Raw genomic sequence first — 17,223 nt, forward strand, 5'->3', positions numbered from 1 at the left:
CTTGCAGTGAGTTTGAATGCTTTTTTTTTCATGCATTCGATCAATACAGAGCAAACACCTATTAAAGAAAATGTGAAAGACAAAGAATTCTTCCTACATGCAACTGTATAAATACATTTGTCAAGCACAGATGACACACCCTAGGGCAGTGATAAGCAATCTAAATTAACTGATGATCTACTTTCTAAGTTTGGTGAACACCAAGGGGGCAGACCTCCAACCCCCTTGATGCGATACTGCTCAAATCCTATTCAAACAATGAATTCTCACTTTAAAAATTTGCAAAACATTCATATCAAAGTTCATATGTATATCCATAATAACTTTTGCAGACTTGCTTCAAGAACAAAAGGCAAAAAAGATTTCTTTTTCTGAAGCATTAAAAATTGTGATACTTCCAGCAAATGTAAAAAGTTTTGAAATTCTTTTTGATTTAATTTAGAATTTTAGTCTTTTTTTTTTTTGCCAGAAAATAATGTTTATTGAAGGTACTCTGACAAGTACTAAGGTCCAGAACGTTGCTCGGTTAACTAAAAACTGGCTCGACATGGACGGGTTGCCTACCGCTGCTCTAGGGGAAAATACTATATCCAAACACCTGTTTCAGGGTTCCTTCTCCTAAATGGAAAACAAAATTAAGTACCCTATTTCTCTTACCTCTAAAGAAACTAAGATTCCCTTTGTAGGGGCCTAAAAGTTTGAAAAAAATTCATTCTTTACATATTTTTATGTACTGCTAGCCATTATAATAGGCCAATAGCAACCCCAGGAACAAAGGGACAAATGTACCAAACCATGAACCACTTAGAATAATATGAAAAAAATAGATCTGGAGTGTAATACATACCAACAGCAAAAATAAGTAACTTTTAAGCTTACTGTGCACAAAATTTTGTGCCTATACAACAATTTGAAATAATTTTCTAAGAAATCATAGCATTAAGACAGATAATTTTCTTTAGAAATTCATTGAAATATCACTGAAAGAAATAACGTAACATTTTGAAAAGAAAACAGAAAAAAGGGTAGAAAACACAATTTATAAATATTCAATCAGCATAAACTTTGAAAATTTAGTAAATTCAAAACATTAGTGAGTTTAGCAATAAATTGAAACTTCAAATTTCGACAAAAGAAATTAACATCCTGCTTAGAAATTCAAAACAAAAAGAAAGAATAAGAAAAAAATTTGGAAACACTGTCTAAACTACCATTTAAAAGGATTTCCAAAAAAAAAAACTGGGAAGAGGGATAAGTAAATAAAGCACCATGCAAAAAAAAATTAATTAAAAAATAAAACTAAGCCATGCATTTATTTTGATACGTGTTCATTCAGATAAAATCTATTAGTCTAATGCACTAGTGAAGACAGAATTTATCTTCTGGTAAGAGGAGACAAGGCCTCATACCAGTATTTACTTACAGCAGGTGTGCAACCAGGGGGGGGGGGCACAGGGCCCATGCCCCCCCCCAGAATGCTAATTTGAACAATTTTCAAAAATATTCTTTTTTTTAAAAATTCGAACGAAGATGAACGTGTTTTGAGAAAACGAAGTGGTTGCAAAGTAAGCAGGGACGACCAGAGGTCATTTAAAACTTCCCCCTCTCTCCTTTTCGGCATTTATTTTTTCTGTAGTTGGGAACTCATTTGAAACATCAGTGATTACAAAATCGTATCTTCTTCCGTGTTACAGTTGATGGATAAGCAGTAAATCTGAGGAGAAAAACTTCAGAAAACAAATTCACCAACACTTTAGTTTTTCTCGGAAACACTCCCGATTGACGATGGGTGAAAATGTTGTTGTACAAACTTTGTATTGTAGACAGTAAGAAAATTGTATAAGTGTACATACGCAATATGTCAAGTGTAAGTGATTTTATTGATTATTTTGTTGTATTTTTGAGTGATTTCATGCCATTTTAAATCGTTCCTTTTTTATTCTTTCCTTGAATGATCTTAAAAATATGAATAGTTTAAAGCTTTTGGTGATAAAAATTTCTGTGCATTTTGACTTATTTCATTAATATAGTAAACGAAGTAATAAAATGTATTGATTTCCATTTATTAATTTGAACATCTTACCACCATACTGTTGTTTCAAGTACTTTAAAGTTTATTCTTAACTTAATTCTGGCATAAGAACAATTAATGTTTTTGCAACAGTTTTTGAATAAATTGCAAAACTTATACAATTTTAAGGAATTTTACTAAATAATATTAATAATAAATATATATTGATGTAAAGAGAGAGAGAACGCTGATAGAGTGTTGCGAAAAAAAACTGTGTCTCCCCACCCCCCAAAAAAAAATTTCTAGTTGCGCCCCTGACTTACAGTAGAACCTCGATTGACCAAGTTTCGATTAACAGAAGTTTCTGTTAACTGAGCGGATAATGAAGTCTATTTTTTAAAAAAAATAATATAAACTGAGTAAAACGATAAACGTTCAACTTGAAAATAAGAATATTTTCCGGAAATTTGTGTTTCATAAATGCATCTTTCAATATTTCAAGTAGCATTGCGAAAAAACACAACTGACTTTTTCAAACTTACGACAAATAATTTCCCCATTCTAGCTTTTTAACTATGAAATATTACCTTTCATATGTTTATTTTCATCTTTTAAAAATATTCTATTGTTTTAATACACAATAAATTTTGCAATCCTGACAAGTTTTCATACAAAATTTTATTAACCGAGATTTCCAACATCCGAGGCAGTAGAGGTCCCAATTAGCTCGGATAACCAAGGTTCTACTGCATATTTAAACTACCATACTAGAATTGGCAATACAATTTTAAAACAACGGTTCTGAGGGGGTTTTGGTTACCTTTACAGTGCACTTGGTCTAATACGCTGAATGGTTGAAAGGCTTACTGGATGAGCATAAACATAATATGGAACGCTAAGGTGAATTTCAGCAGAAGTTTAAAAGTACTTGTCTTGCTTTTTTCTTCAACTTCCTACAATCAGCAAGTTTACTGCATGATGTTTTTGATACTAATAAGCTACAGTGATTTTTGAATTCCGTGGGCTATTATTTGATTCCAGTTTCAAACATTTCTTTGAAGATCAACTTCTTCCATTTGGACTGATTTTGTGGAATCATTAAAAATAGCTGTGCTTGAATGGTCAACAAAAGGGGAATACAATCAAGCTTTAAGGACATAACGTGAAAGTGCACACAAAAGATATTTTTGTTCAAAAATTTCCCTTAACATGTTTATTCACAAAGCTGTTCAAATATACAAAGTTGAATGAACACTAGTTTGAAATAGCATCTGCTTTTAAATAAATTGAGAAATAAGCATTAAACATAGAAAATAAATAAATTTCCACATTTAAAAATTTGGTCTATAACTTCAAGGAACACTTTTTGGGGAGGTTTAAAAAAATAACATTCATGATTTAATCATAATATGCCACAATTATATACTTTCTTACACACTGTATTTCATTAATGGAACAGTTGTACTACGGCAAAGGTTACTTTCAAACACTCTACACATATAAACTCTTTTTTTTTCTTTTTAATTTCAAACTTTTACTTTTGATTCAATAAAAAAAAGAAAAATTTTATAAATCAAAATTTTTTACTTTGTTGGTAGCCAATATCCTCAAAATGTCGAGAAGTTGAGCAGATCCTTTCACTGTTTGAACAAATTTTCTGCTAAGAAAATAGTTCGTAAATTTAACGGCTTGCTCCTAAGAGGAAAAAACATACGTCTATTAAAACAACTTTATTATAACAGGTCATAAGTAAAAGTGACTTTTGGACAAAACACAATTTTTTTAAAACAAAATACTCCATTTGTAATGCAATTAAACTACAAAATATAATGATGCAAAAGAAAAATCTTACAAAAAAAGATAATTCATTAATTCTTTTAACTTTGCAAATTCACATTAAGCCCCAAGTTTGAGCTAAAGTTAATAAATATATCTTGACAATCACTAGAACAATAATTTGGATTTTTGTAACCTCGCACATAGTGACATAGTGAATGGAAATTTTGTCCTATAATCATGAAAAGTTACTTACGACAGTAAGAGCTGGGGCTTTTTTTGCAGCTTCGGCCAATTTGTACACACCATTTATAGTAGTTGAAGTTATTCCTAAGCCACCTTCAAACTGAAAAGAAAACAAAGTTAAATCATAAAAAATAATCAGACAACATACAACAACTTTTCATACTAATTCTCACAATTAAAAAAAAAGTTTATTCAAATAATTTTATAAATATAGCAATCCCTTTTAACAGTTGTAGTTGTTATTATTATTATTTTTTACAATAATGACTTTGCCTACTAATACTAGCAATTGTAAATGCAATATCCAAAAGTTAATAACAAACAGCAGAACTAAGAAAAGACTTTTCAACTAAGAAGGAGCAAAAAAGAGATTAAATCTTTGCCTCCAAGCTTCTTCGAATGATTTGTAATTAAAAGTGTCTTTAAAAAAAATAATAATCACTAATTCCAAACTTACTGGTCTCAAAATGGTTACAACTATTTGAAATTACATAATTGGCAAAAGATTTTGGCTGAAACAATTTAAAAGGCTTGGTTTTAAATAAAGAATACTTAAAAAGTCTGTTAAGGGAACCAGCTGATCCAATTCAGCTGGTTAGCAAAAAAGTACTGCAAGTCATTTCAAACCGACTTTGTGTAAGTAAAGTTTTTTAAAAACTACATTGACAACACGCAGGCCCGGATCTATAAATTTCGCCCCCCCCCCTCCCCGTAAAGCTAGCAGTGTATATTTACAATGTTAATAAGTATTAGTGCTAATTTTTTTTCAATTTCTTGGGCTATTGGGGGTTTTAAGGTTGCCTCCCCTCCAACCCCCCACTGCCTGGTCAGCAGATATGCAGATCCAGGCCTGGCAACAGGTTTATTGAAAGTAAGTCAAGAGTGCTGTTACGGACATTTATTTTCAAAGATTATTATCAACGAAAGCTTGTATAAGAGCTTCAGTAAATGCACTATTGTGGACCAAAACACACAAAAAGTTTAAAATTATAACAACAATAACTATAGTTCCTAGTAAACCAATATTTTGTGCTGCGCTTAACCAGTTATGAATAAAATCAAACATTTTATTTCCAAAAATACTAAATGAACAATTTTTCATACAACCCTTCATTTTATTTGAGATTCATTTATATACTACAGTGCAAATGAAGTGTGCTGCTTAGCTGATATTAATCATTGTTTTGGACTTACTGGCCCACCAAAGTTTTTAAATTTAAATAATTATTACTTATTAGCTTTTACACGCGGCTTCACTCACATTTATGTAGTTTTTATTTTATCGATTCAAGTCGATGGTCAACACAAGCAGAGGTCAAATAGTTACCAAAAAATGGGTTTGTCACCCTTTCGCCAACATTTCAAATTGCCTACCCCCCTTAAATATATCAGAAGGTATGATTAAAACTGAAAATCGGGGGGGGGGGGGGGGGGTAAATGAAATGTCAGCAAAAATGGGCAGACAGCCAAAAAATCACAAACATAAATCAGGAAAACGTTCAGGAGTTGTAAAGAAGTTAGTATGAGTAATTCTCAAACATTTCAATTTGAGTGAGGTCAAGAATTCTTAAATAAAGTCAAAAATTTCCCTTATAATCCCGATCCCCGTCAAATGATGTCCAGCGCTACACCAGCTATCTAAATTATTGTATAGCTTCTAACCGGAGAAATTGTCATAAATTAGGCTAAACAGTCACAACAAATCCTGATTCTAATAATGTCCCTTTAGAGTGAGAACAGCAAACCTTTAAAATCCCCATCAGAAGGAAATCAACTGTTTCTAAATAACGTAAACTGTCCTGATTAAAATACCAAAAAGTTCAGAGTAAAAATATTATTAAAATCCGAGTAAGCACAACAGTTTTCAAGTTCCCACTTAAATGAAGACAAGAGTACAAAAAAATTCTCATTTTGGAAAGAGAATTATTCCCTAAAATCTCTATTAAAATGATGATATCAGCATTTTCAAATAACATCTCCCTCTGAATATCTCCATCATGATTAATTCCAAAAATCTTCAACAGTACAGGTCCAATAGCATAAAAAACATTAAAAAAAAAAAAGAAAGAACAATATTCTCCATCATCACCATTAAAGTAAGGACAATAATTCCACAAAATCCTAATTAGCATCATTAATGTTTGCTTAATCTATATTCATAAGATATGATTTTTAATTCCAAACAGAAGATGCTATAAAGAAAATGTTTTGCATGTATTTGGCCCTTCCTGGCGAAAATTAAATATTTTTTCGATGGTAACTGGGGGTAGGATGGCAGACTCTATTTAATCACTTTAATAAGTTACCAGGTTATTGAACATGGCAAAAATACCCAGCGTTGCCTAGGTCTGTAATAATTATGAGTAAACAATATTGCTACATTTATTTGTTTTCTTCTGTAACTGAAATAACTCAAAACACACCACTTTGACGTGATTAAAAATCGAGCTTTTTCCTTCCCCATAAAAGTAAAATGGCAATAAGTATGAAGAACAAAATAGTACTCTTTTAGAAATGAAAAAACAACATTTAAGAATATACAAATTTGAGGCATTCCCAAAATATGAATTTAAACTTCACTTGTTTAAAAAGATATTTTTTTTAAACATATTCTAAAACTATATTGCTATTGAAGTACAATTTTTAAAAAAATGTAGCCACTTGTAACCTTTAAATACGATTTAAAATGTTACCAAATTTGCGGTAATTGTTTTGGATTACCTTGGATAAGGCTCCCCCTCCCTACTTTGTAAAACTGCGTGTTACTAATTTTCATTGAAGAAATAGTGTCGCAAATACTGAGACACTTTTGGTGATCACTAAATCATGCTACCCGAAATGTTTAAAAAATAAGTAGTAAAATTTGGCAACTGTTTGAAATTGTGCTGTTTATGGATTTGCTTAATTTAGTTGCCGGATTATTTTACATGTTAACAAATGATTTAAAGAAAGAAATATTAATTAAAGAAATGGCGATCTTTTGGTTACATGGTGAAAACCGAGAAACAGTACTCGCATAGTCTTTAGCTTCAAAAACAGCGACAATTGACAAAATTGCCAAATGCCTTAGCCATTGAAATGATTCCACAAAAAAGTTTGGTGAGATTCCTGCTGGTTGAACAAATACCCAGTCAACACAAATAAATAAAAAAAAAACCCCTATCCATTGCCTCAAAGTTGCATTAAACTGGAAAATAGTCAAGCAAGTCCATGTATTATTTGCCAATCTTGTGCAAAAATCTTACTTTAAGATTTGACTTGAGAAAAGCCTTGAACAGTCAGACAAAAAGCAAAAATAGTCAACAATAAAACAATTGTCGCTATCGAAAGGGAGTTGAGATGATACACTAAATACTGTATTAGGTTGAGGAAAGCCTTCAAACATGAAACTAAAAAGCTCATAACTCGTTTTTTATTCTACTTAGGAATTTCAAACAGGTGCCATCTTCAGCAGAAAAATCAGAGCATTTGATGGACAGATAACGTTAATATGTGCAAGTATTTTTTCATTCCCATATTAGGGAATTTATACGAAAATTGAGTTTTATTGCCTCCCTATGGGGGTTTTGCACCCCATAACAAGATGAAAACTACCCTATGTGTTATTCTGATGCATAAGCTATATTATTGTAAAGTTTCATCAAAATCCATTCAGTAGTTTTTGTGTGAAAGAGTAACAAACATCCATCCATACTTACAAACTTTCTCATATATAATAGTAGGAAAATTACAAAGGAGAGTCATAGAGTTACGTCATTAAATAGAAATAATCCCTGTGGCAGAATTTTATTTTACTTTCTGCGACAAATTTTCTGGACCTTTTTTCTTTCTGCAAGAATGCTCCGTGAAGTAAAAAATGAACTAATGGACAAACTTAAGTGCAGTTCATTTCAAAAGTGAAAAATTTATTTTACGAATTTCACACAACTTCTTGTTTAGGTAAATTCATTTATACAAAAACGAAAAGCATTAAAGCTCAGTATCAGAGTTTCCAACGGATTTTCAGCTCTGGGGGAAAAAAGGGGAGGGGGTCACTTCTTTCAGGGGAAAAAAGTGACCTTCAGCTAAATCTATATGGTAAAAAATATTAACACCATGGTAACAGCAATTGGTACGTGGAGAAAAAAATCAAATCAAACCAAAAGCAATCACGCTAATTTATGTAATGCTAGTGTAAATTATTATGTTATAGCTGGGGGCGATTGTTTAAACAGAGATGCCGCTTTCATATTTGAGTTTCCAGTCTTAATCTCTTAGCACTTACTTATCTGTAGTTCTCAATACCAGAAAAATACAGATGCAACATCTATTCAATACTCAAAGAAATAAGATCCGAAGAAAAAATAACTTTTAATTAAAATATTCATAACAGTTCGGTGCCCCCCCCCCCCACCAAAAAAAAAAAAAAAAACTAAAACATGCATGTGATTTGAAAAAATAAAGGATCACCCCTCCTAATCCCCCCCCCAAAAAAAACCCTAAATTAAAATATGCATTTTACACAACTAAAACGAAGTATTCCCCCTCCCCCCCCAAAGGAAAATGAATTTAATTAAAATATGGATTACAGTTTGAAGAAAAAGAAAAAAACTAAAACATGCATGTGATTTGGAGAAAAAAAATAAATAAAGGGCACCCTCGCATCAAAAATTGATGTATGCAATACACAAGATTATAAACAAAGTATCCCCCTCTCCCTAAAAGGAAAATAAATTTAATTAAAAAACACATTTTAGTCAGAAAAAATGGAATTCAATCACCCCCCAGAAGAAAATAGGATTTTATTAAAAAACTAAAGCAAAAAAGAAATCCCACCCAGGGATTACCCCCCCCCTCTCCCCCACTTAAGGGCATGTGCGCACCCCCTTCAATATCGCGGAAACCCCCCAATGAAAGAATACCTCTCAAAACAACTCCCCCCTTACAAATTTTAATGTCCGAGTATGCGCCATGACCCCCCCCCCCCCCGCCCGAGGTGGGCTTCCCTGCCCTCTCCCTCATGTGAAAAAAAAGAATTTAAAACAAATACTGGAGCAAACAAAAGTTCCCTTTCCATACAAAGAAAAAATAATTTAATTAGAATATGCATTTAGAAAAAAATCTAACTTCTTCAAAGAGAGAAAGGTTTTCATTCATGTAAGCACCCCTATCTGAATAACGATTGATCAGCTCAAAAGAAAACACAATTTATCAAGTATTCCATCTGTTTTCTGTTGCTGCAACTTGCGACACCGCAAATAAGCAATTTTTAAGGGTTTAAATTAATTTTTCAACAGAGGTGAAAAAAAATCAAGTCGGCACAAGTCTTTCAAACAAACACAAACATGTGCGTTGCCAGCCACTCTTCTTTGATCAATATACAGGGTTGCTTTAAAATTGCTCCACGTGGTCATCAATGATTGCTCGATTTGGCGCTCGCCAAAAATGTTTTTTTTTTGTAAAATGTCGCAATTATTTTATTTTTCGTGGGAAATCAGCCCTTTTCCTTAATTCATAGTCCAGTTACATTTTTTACAGTGAAACAGCTTTCCTCCTTTGGTATTGTTCTGCAGAATGATTTTATTGCTGACCTTTTTTTCCTCTATCCCTTTCCCCCCCCCCCTTAGTGCAAAATCTTTCTGCATAAACTCTCTCTCACTCTGCGACAATGTCGCTGTGTCGGCAGCTTTCTGCCATGGGGGAGATAATAAAACCTTAATACCCACCCAACTTCCACCCTAAGAGAGAATAAAGATGCTTTTAACCAGTATGGAATAACACATACCATTAATGACAACAGTGAAAGAGAATAAATAGCCAATACAAATAAATCTTCTCAAGTTGGAATAATATCCACACACAAGTCTTAAACATATCTAAACAGGTTATTATATTACCTGCAAGTATTTTCCATCTACTTCATCTGCTTGGACAATGACATCTTCAATTCTTTCAAAAAATGGTGTAAGATCTCCTTGGAGTGTGGAAGCAACATGAAAAGCATAGGCAAGGCTAAAATGAAGAGATAAAGATTCAGATGGAAAAAATGAAACTACCCAATAAGTGATCAGTATGAATTTGTCATAGTAGTACTGTTAAATGTTACCTAATTACCCTTCATCAACCAGCCTACCGGAAATAAGCAGGTTTACCAACACGCCCGGAAATTTAAATTTTCTGGCATGCAAGATAATTAGAGGTTTATACTACTGAGAAAATTAATTTATTATTTAAAGAATACAAAAATTTTAAACAGGAAGCAAGGAATCTGTTTTTTTTTTGTTAATACAAATACAAAAGTGACGACCAGCAACAGGCTCTGGGCCCAGCTAGACTGGTCCTAGTCAATTTACAATCCCCAGTGAAGATCAATGGCCCTCTTAAAACTATCTACTCCCTTGCTCATTACCACTTCTTCCGGTAAACTGTTCCAAGGTTCCACTACCCTGCTAAAATAATAATTTTTCCTAACATCCATGTTAGCCTGAGATTTAAATAGCTAAAACAATGACCCCTTTTCCTGTTTTCAGTGCTAAACTTCAGCCCCGTAACATCTTTCATTTTGATAAATTTAAACAACTGAATCATGTCCCCTTGGTCTCTTCTTTGCTCAAGACTATACATTTTTAGCCTTCTAAGCCTGGAATCATAGTCTAAGTGAGAAAGTCCATTTATTAGCCTTGTACCTCGCCTTTGAACCCTTTCCAATACATTAATGTCTTTCTTAAGATAAGGAGGTCAAAACCATAGCTGCCAAGTGCTCCGTTTTTCCCGGAGTTTCTCCGATTTTTATTGTGTACTTTAAAAATCCGATTTATTCTAAAAAACTCCGTTTTTTTGACTTTGCTTGTACATTTTCGATTTCTGACGAAAAAGAAGAAATTTCCTTATCCTGGAGGGCAGGAATTGTGCACAAACTCAACAAAAGAGGAGGCAATTTGATGCTCTGGAAGCATTAGTGTAGGATAAACACAGAGCGGGAGCGTTTGATCGATCGGAGAACATCGTTTTTTCATCGAGTATTTCAGCTACGTGCAAAACGTAGCCGCCATGTTTGGTCATTCACAAGATGGAAGTAGACAATGCTTAAGTACATTCGTTTTCAAAGACAACACAGAATTGGGGGTTTCTTTTAACTGCAAACTAATGAAAATAAGCAAAATGTGCTGCAAAATGTTTTTTTTTTCTGGTTATTTTAAATAATTTTATTGAGAAATGAAAACAATTATACTATTTAAAATTTCATCTTATCCCTATTGCTTTGGACACGAATGTGCTAAAACTTCTCAATTAAATTGTAGTGTCATGGGGATTTTTTAGTTTTAAATTATTTTCATGCAACAAATTCAAAATTTTATATCTGAATTTTTGACTTAGTCGCCATATTTGGTCATTTGTGAGATTTAAGTACACAAGACTCTTAAAGTGGCCAAGTTTTCAAAATCGGAATTAGATGTTTATTGCAATGCAAACTATTGAAAATAATGCAAAATGGGCTTCTTTTTTTTTTTTTTTCGGAAAATTCTTAATTTTTTTCTTGAAAAATGCAAAAAAATTTTTCTTCAGAATATTATTTAATCCTGATTGGTTCAGATGCTAATGTGCTAAAAACTGTCTATTTCATCTAAATTTTAGTTTTTTAAGGATTATTTATTATTTATAATTACTTTTAATGCAACAAATTCAAAAATCTATCATCTTAAATTTTTCGCGTTGTTGCCATGTTTGGTCATTTGCAACATGGAAGTAGACAAGACTATTATTAGCCTAAGTTTCCGAAAACAGAATTGGTTGTTTGTCTCAATGTAAACTAATAAAAATAACAAATGGCAAAAAGTTATGTTTTTTTTTTATTATTTTTTTGAAAGGGAAATTTTATGTGTTTGATCCTTATTGTCTCGGAGGCTTTGTTATAAACTGAAACTATTTCATCTAAAATGAAAGTTCCTGCTGACTTCTCATTTATTTATTTATTTATTTACTTTTTTTTTTTTTTTGTTTTTTGTTTTAAATAAACCTGTTTTAACTTGAATTTTCCATGTACAAAAACAGTATTGAATAACTATTTTAGAATGTGCAAAGTCCTACTCATCTAGTTTTTTAATGAAAGTTGTAAAAATTGCCCCCCCCCCTCCAGTTTGTGTTTCAAAACTTGGCGACAGTGGTGGCCACTAAGTTTTTGGAGTCTAGTGGCCACTGGCCACTTAGAAGATTTCCGAATGTTGAGCTTTACTATGAAGTTGCTTTACTTCCAAGTATAAGAAGTAATCATGTTTTTTTTTTAAATCTTCAATATGTTCTTATGCAATGCATTTTCAATACATGTAGGATATGTATGAAAGAATATTTTTAAAAAGGGTTGCAGTTTTATTAAATCAAAAAGTAATCTTGGTTTTTTTTTTTTTTACTTTTCAATATGTGCCTACGTAATGATGCTTTTTTAATGTAAAATAATTTTATTTTAAACTTGGTTGTAGTTTTGTTGAAAATATAACATGAAAATTCAGAAACGTATTGTAATGGTGCTTAGAACTTATAGAAGCTTACGGTACAGAAGGAAGGTTTAGCACAGACCACGATTTGGAGCTCCTATTTTAACCCTCATTGCTCCTATTTTTTCCCTTAAGTGCTCCTATTTTTTTTATCTTGAGGTTGGCAGCTATGCCAAAACTGAACAGCATACTCCAAATGAGGTCTTACCAAACTTCTATATAAGGGCAGAAGAACTTCTTCAGATTTGTTTGAAATAGATCTATTGATAAATCCAAGCATCTTATTGGCCTTGTTACTAGCAATGCTGCACTGTTGGCTAAACTTTAAATCCTGACTTATTGAGACCCCCAGATCAGAAACTTTGTCTGCCTGACTAATGACTGAACCTTGCAAATATTAACTTGTACACTTATTTCCATGCCCTAAATGTAGCACTTGACATTTCCCAACATTAACAGCCATACCCCATTTATCAGCCCACTCCGTAATATGATCTAGATCCTCTTGCAGCTGATTTGCTTGTTCTTCATTTTATACAGTCCCCATAACTTTGACATCATCAGCAAAACAATTCATGTTCCCAGAAATATTTTTGTGAATATCGTTCATAAAGACAATGAACAAAACAGGCCCTAACACTGATCCTTGAGGAACCCCACTTAAAACCTCACTCCAATTAGAATAATTTCCCCTTACAACTACTCTTTGTTTCCTTCCGGTCAGCCAATTTTTTACCCAAATGAAAGTTTTCCCTCCTATTCCTATATCAGCTAATTTGCTAAGTAGAGCAACATGCGGTACCTTATCGAAAGCTTTTTGAAAATCAATGTAAACAACATCTACAGGCTTCTTAATGAGTTGGAACATCATAGATTTAGTTATTTGCCGATAAAATAGCCAACTCAGAATCAGAGTAATTGTGATCAGGGCCGTATCCAGAGGGTGAGCCTGACAGGCCCGCCCCCCCCCACCCACGAAACCCGAAATGTTTTGTACCGTAAAACAGGAGTTTTTTTTTTTTTAAATTCCTAATGTCAGAAAAGGAAAATAACAAAAGTTTTTTTTTTTATTCCTAATTTTGCTACTATTCAAAATTTATAATATTTTGCAGAAATACAGAAAAAGCAGTTCTAGTTCTCATTAGCTGCAAAGCACACTTGAAATTTAGACCTTTAATTAGGATTTCCTGCTCTCTTTCCCAATTCAATTCAGGGCAGTCCAGGGTTAAAGCAGGCCCTTTGTCAGTTCGGTAGACTTTTTGGGGCTGTCACAAATGCTTTTTTTGGGCCCCCTCCATATTGTTTACCCATATTTTCAACCCTAGGTTTAACAAAATTTTGGGCCCCATTTAAGCTCGGGCCCAGGCCAACAGGTGTCCCTTCTCCCTCCTATGCACGACCCTGCCCTCCTCCCCCTAAAACTCTTATAAAACTTACACTGTACTGATTTCGAGCCGGGGACTCCAAAAAGGCTATGCCCCTAGTTTCCGATTAGGCGAGTATCTTGTTACCAAGATGTGCCAAATTCAGCTCCTTGATACATCCTGAGTAAAAAATGCAAAAATCACGATTTTTGCGTTTTTGTAGCATAATTTTCAAGATCATTTTTGTGACTGATATGTTACTTGTCTTGCATTTATTTAATGCCGAATTCAGTATCATGGAAGATCTTTTGCTATTGCTTGTTTTTTTCTTACTTCTACTGCATACTGTTAATACTTTTAGTATGAGAAAAAAAATTACACTTACTCTACCAGGGGTCTGTCCAGGATTTTTCACAGGGTCCGTTTTTTTGTGAAAAATCAAATAATTTTGTGAAAAATGAATTAATTTTGAGAAAAATCAAAAAATTTCGCAAAAAAATCAATCAATTAATCAATTAAACTTAGAGTTGAGTGTTTTCCTCGTCTACGTCGAGAAAATCATTCTGGATTTTTTTTCTGATATTTGGCGGGGGGGGGGGGGGGGGGGCATCACTCTTTCAAGTATCAATATTTATCTACCATTCTACATTATGTTAAATTATACTAGATATATTTCTGTACAGTACTTAAAATAATTGTAACAAAAATATAAATAAATAAAATAAAATTCAGAATAGGGTTCTGCATTCAACTTTTGTCCCAAGACACTCTTAAAAAGCACAGAATTTCGTTTAAAACTTATAAATTCCGTGATTTTAACAAAAATAAAAAGATATTTCAATTGTTTACTTCTTAACAAAGCGTAACAATCATTAAAAATTCGAAAAATCGGATTCCCATAGCGGATGCAAATAGATTGCAATTCTCAAAGTGAAGGCATCAGAAGTATAAAAACGGCTTGTAAAAGAAATGTTTTTGATAAAATTATTTTAAAATTGTATTTTAGAGTCCTATGATAAACATATCATTAATATCTGTGGACACAGTTGACCCAAAAAATAAAATAAAATAAACTATCTATTCGGCATTTTAATTTTTGACTCATAACAGAAAATGGAATTTTGCTTTAAAAACTTGAAATGAGAGTTCTAACAGAAATAAAGAGACTTTTCATTTATTTGAATCCTAATGAAGCGAAGTTAGCTTGAAAAAAGAACAAAATATGATTCTCATATCGGATGTTAAAAGATTGCATTTTTCAAAATGTTCTAAAGAAAAAAATCTAAAGAAAAAAAAACGGTAATTAAAAGAGTTTACTGAAAGTTAATCATCCTTGTTAGCATCGAAAAATCAAAACCCATATAATTTTCTCCCAAAATAACAATTAAACATCGCACCGCACCGTAAAAACGCAAATATTGACAAGCTGGTGAAATGAAGAGGATATTTTCTAATCAAGTCATTATTAAACGTTCAACGCCAGACGCTAAGTGGTGATATAATTTTGAAGCTGGTAACCCTATCTGAAGAAATCATATTTTTTATCCACCCTTACTATTATCCCTTTGCAGCTCTAAGTTCATTTCGCAGATATATATTATTATTGTTTATTAAATCATGAGCGAGGAGAAAAGTGCTTACCAATGCCTTTCCAGAAAAGTTTACAACAACACCGCTGCTAATTAGCTGTGATAAAACAAACAACCATTATATTTATTTGGCAATAGCAATCATTTATCCCTTGCAGGAGCATCGCAAGAGTGCCGATTTTTTCTTTTTTCCAAAATAAGCCGATTTTGTATAAGCTGATCCCTCTAATTCGACTTCAATTTATACACAGAAATATGCGGTTTATACACAGAAATATGCGTTATTCTGCTTTCAGATTTGTTCTTTCAATAAACAATTTGTGAAAGATCCGATCTTGTTTATCAGAATTTTGTGAAGGGTCCGTTTTGTTTGATCGGGATTTTGTGAAAGGTCTGTTTTGTTCGATCGCAATTTTGTGAAAGGTCCGTTTTGGTTGATCGGATTTTTGTGAAGGGTCCGTTAACGGACCCAAATATCCTCTGGCCAGACCCCTGTCTACTCTCTTTCATTTTCTGCACTACTTGTGATTGAAAAAAAAAAAAGTTTGTTTCGAGAAATATTTCGTTGCATTTATTTTTAACTTAAAACGGATGTGTCTTACAAAGTTATAATCATTTTGTAAGACTGTGCAATCAACTTTTGAAAAGTGTAAATAAAGAGCTTCAAATAATTTCACCTGTTCGAGAGTCTTTGAAAATTATTTAAGTTTTTGAAATTCTTTGAAAAGTTCTTCAATTTTGTATCTTATCAAGAAAATAAAGTATGAATTGTCCAAATGGCCAGAATATTACTCTTCCGTTCTTATTTTCTGAATGTCTACACCATTTCTTTTAAACTATTTTGTACAATTTTCATACTGTAGGGCATTTAATGAAAAAAAAAAATGGGGATAGGGGGAGTGATCAAAAACAAACTTCACTAAAAGCCGATATGAGCAGATGACGAAAAACTTCTCTTTTCTCCTCTCTCGTTTTTCCTCTCTGTCCATTAAGTTCCATGATTTGTCGAGCAAGCAATTTTTATTTTGTTTGATCTTGATTTGCAAAAGAATGTATAACTTTTAAAAGACTTTGTTTGCCTAGTTTTTGTTTTTCATATTTTTGTAGTCCCAATTACCTAATATAAGGCCTCAAAATACAGATTTTTTTTTTGAATATTTCTCGGGGGAAAACCCCCCGGACCCCCTGAAATTATGAATGTTCTACATCCGACTTAAAGGGACACTCTCCTGTTATCCTTACCACTACAAGGTGAATAAGAAAAATACTAGGAAATTAAAATAACAACGTCCAAACAGTGGAATCATTAAAAATCGAGACAAAAAGTCTTCTCTGTTAACATTTTTATGCGTTTGTTGTGTCTATATATACTATATGTGTGTGGGTGTGTTAGAGCAATGTGCTAATCTGGGCCCCTCCCGAAAAAAATTTCTGGATACGGCCTTGATTGTGATTCATTTACAATATTTTCATTAAATAATTTTAAATTACTTTTAGAGAAGTATATCTTTTATTCACTGAGCAGCAATATTAAATTCCTTATGTTATTGTAAAATATTTTTATTTTAGATTTACAAATGCTTGCATCAGTTTAATTATTTTTTTTCTTATCAGAATAATAAAAATATTATTAAAAAACATATTAGCAAAATTAAACTGTTTATTAATTTTAATAAGAAAATATATTAAACTCATTGTTATTTAAGGTGAACATGCATTTATTACATTAAATGAATCCCATTTCTCAAACCTTATTTTTTTGGCAT

General features: G+C 32.4%; 1 protein-coding gene across 1 annotated transcript in view; it reads right to left on the reverse strand.

Annotated features, from left to right (window-relative positions):
- Positions 1 to 17,223, reverse strand: part of LOC129227247 (dolichyl-diphosphooligosaccharide--protein glycosyltransferase subunit 2-like) — a 44,479-nt gene that overhangs the window by 20,585 nt on the left and 6,671 nt on the right. Inside the window, exons 6-8 of the mRNA XM_054861760.1 lie at positions 9,910 to 10,024; positions 4,044 to 4,133; positions 3,599 to 3,706 (exon numbers count right to left, since the gene is read on the reverse strand). Coding sequence (XP_054717735.1) covers positions 3,599 to 3,706; positions 4,044 to 4,133; positions 9,910 to 10,024 — 313 coding nt within the window. The remainder of the gene's footprint in view (positions 1 to 3,598; positions 3,707 to 4,043; positions 4,134 to 9,909; positions 10,025 to 17,223) is intronic.

The sequence above is a fragment of the Uloborus diversus genome, chromosome 8 (assembly GCF_026930045.1).
Source record: "Uloborus diversus isolate 005 chromosome 8, Udiv.v.3.1, whole genome shotgun sequence".
NCBI classification, from domain to species: Eukaryota; Metazoa; Arthropoda; class Arachnida; order Araneae; family Uloboridae; genus Uloborus; species Uloborus diversus.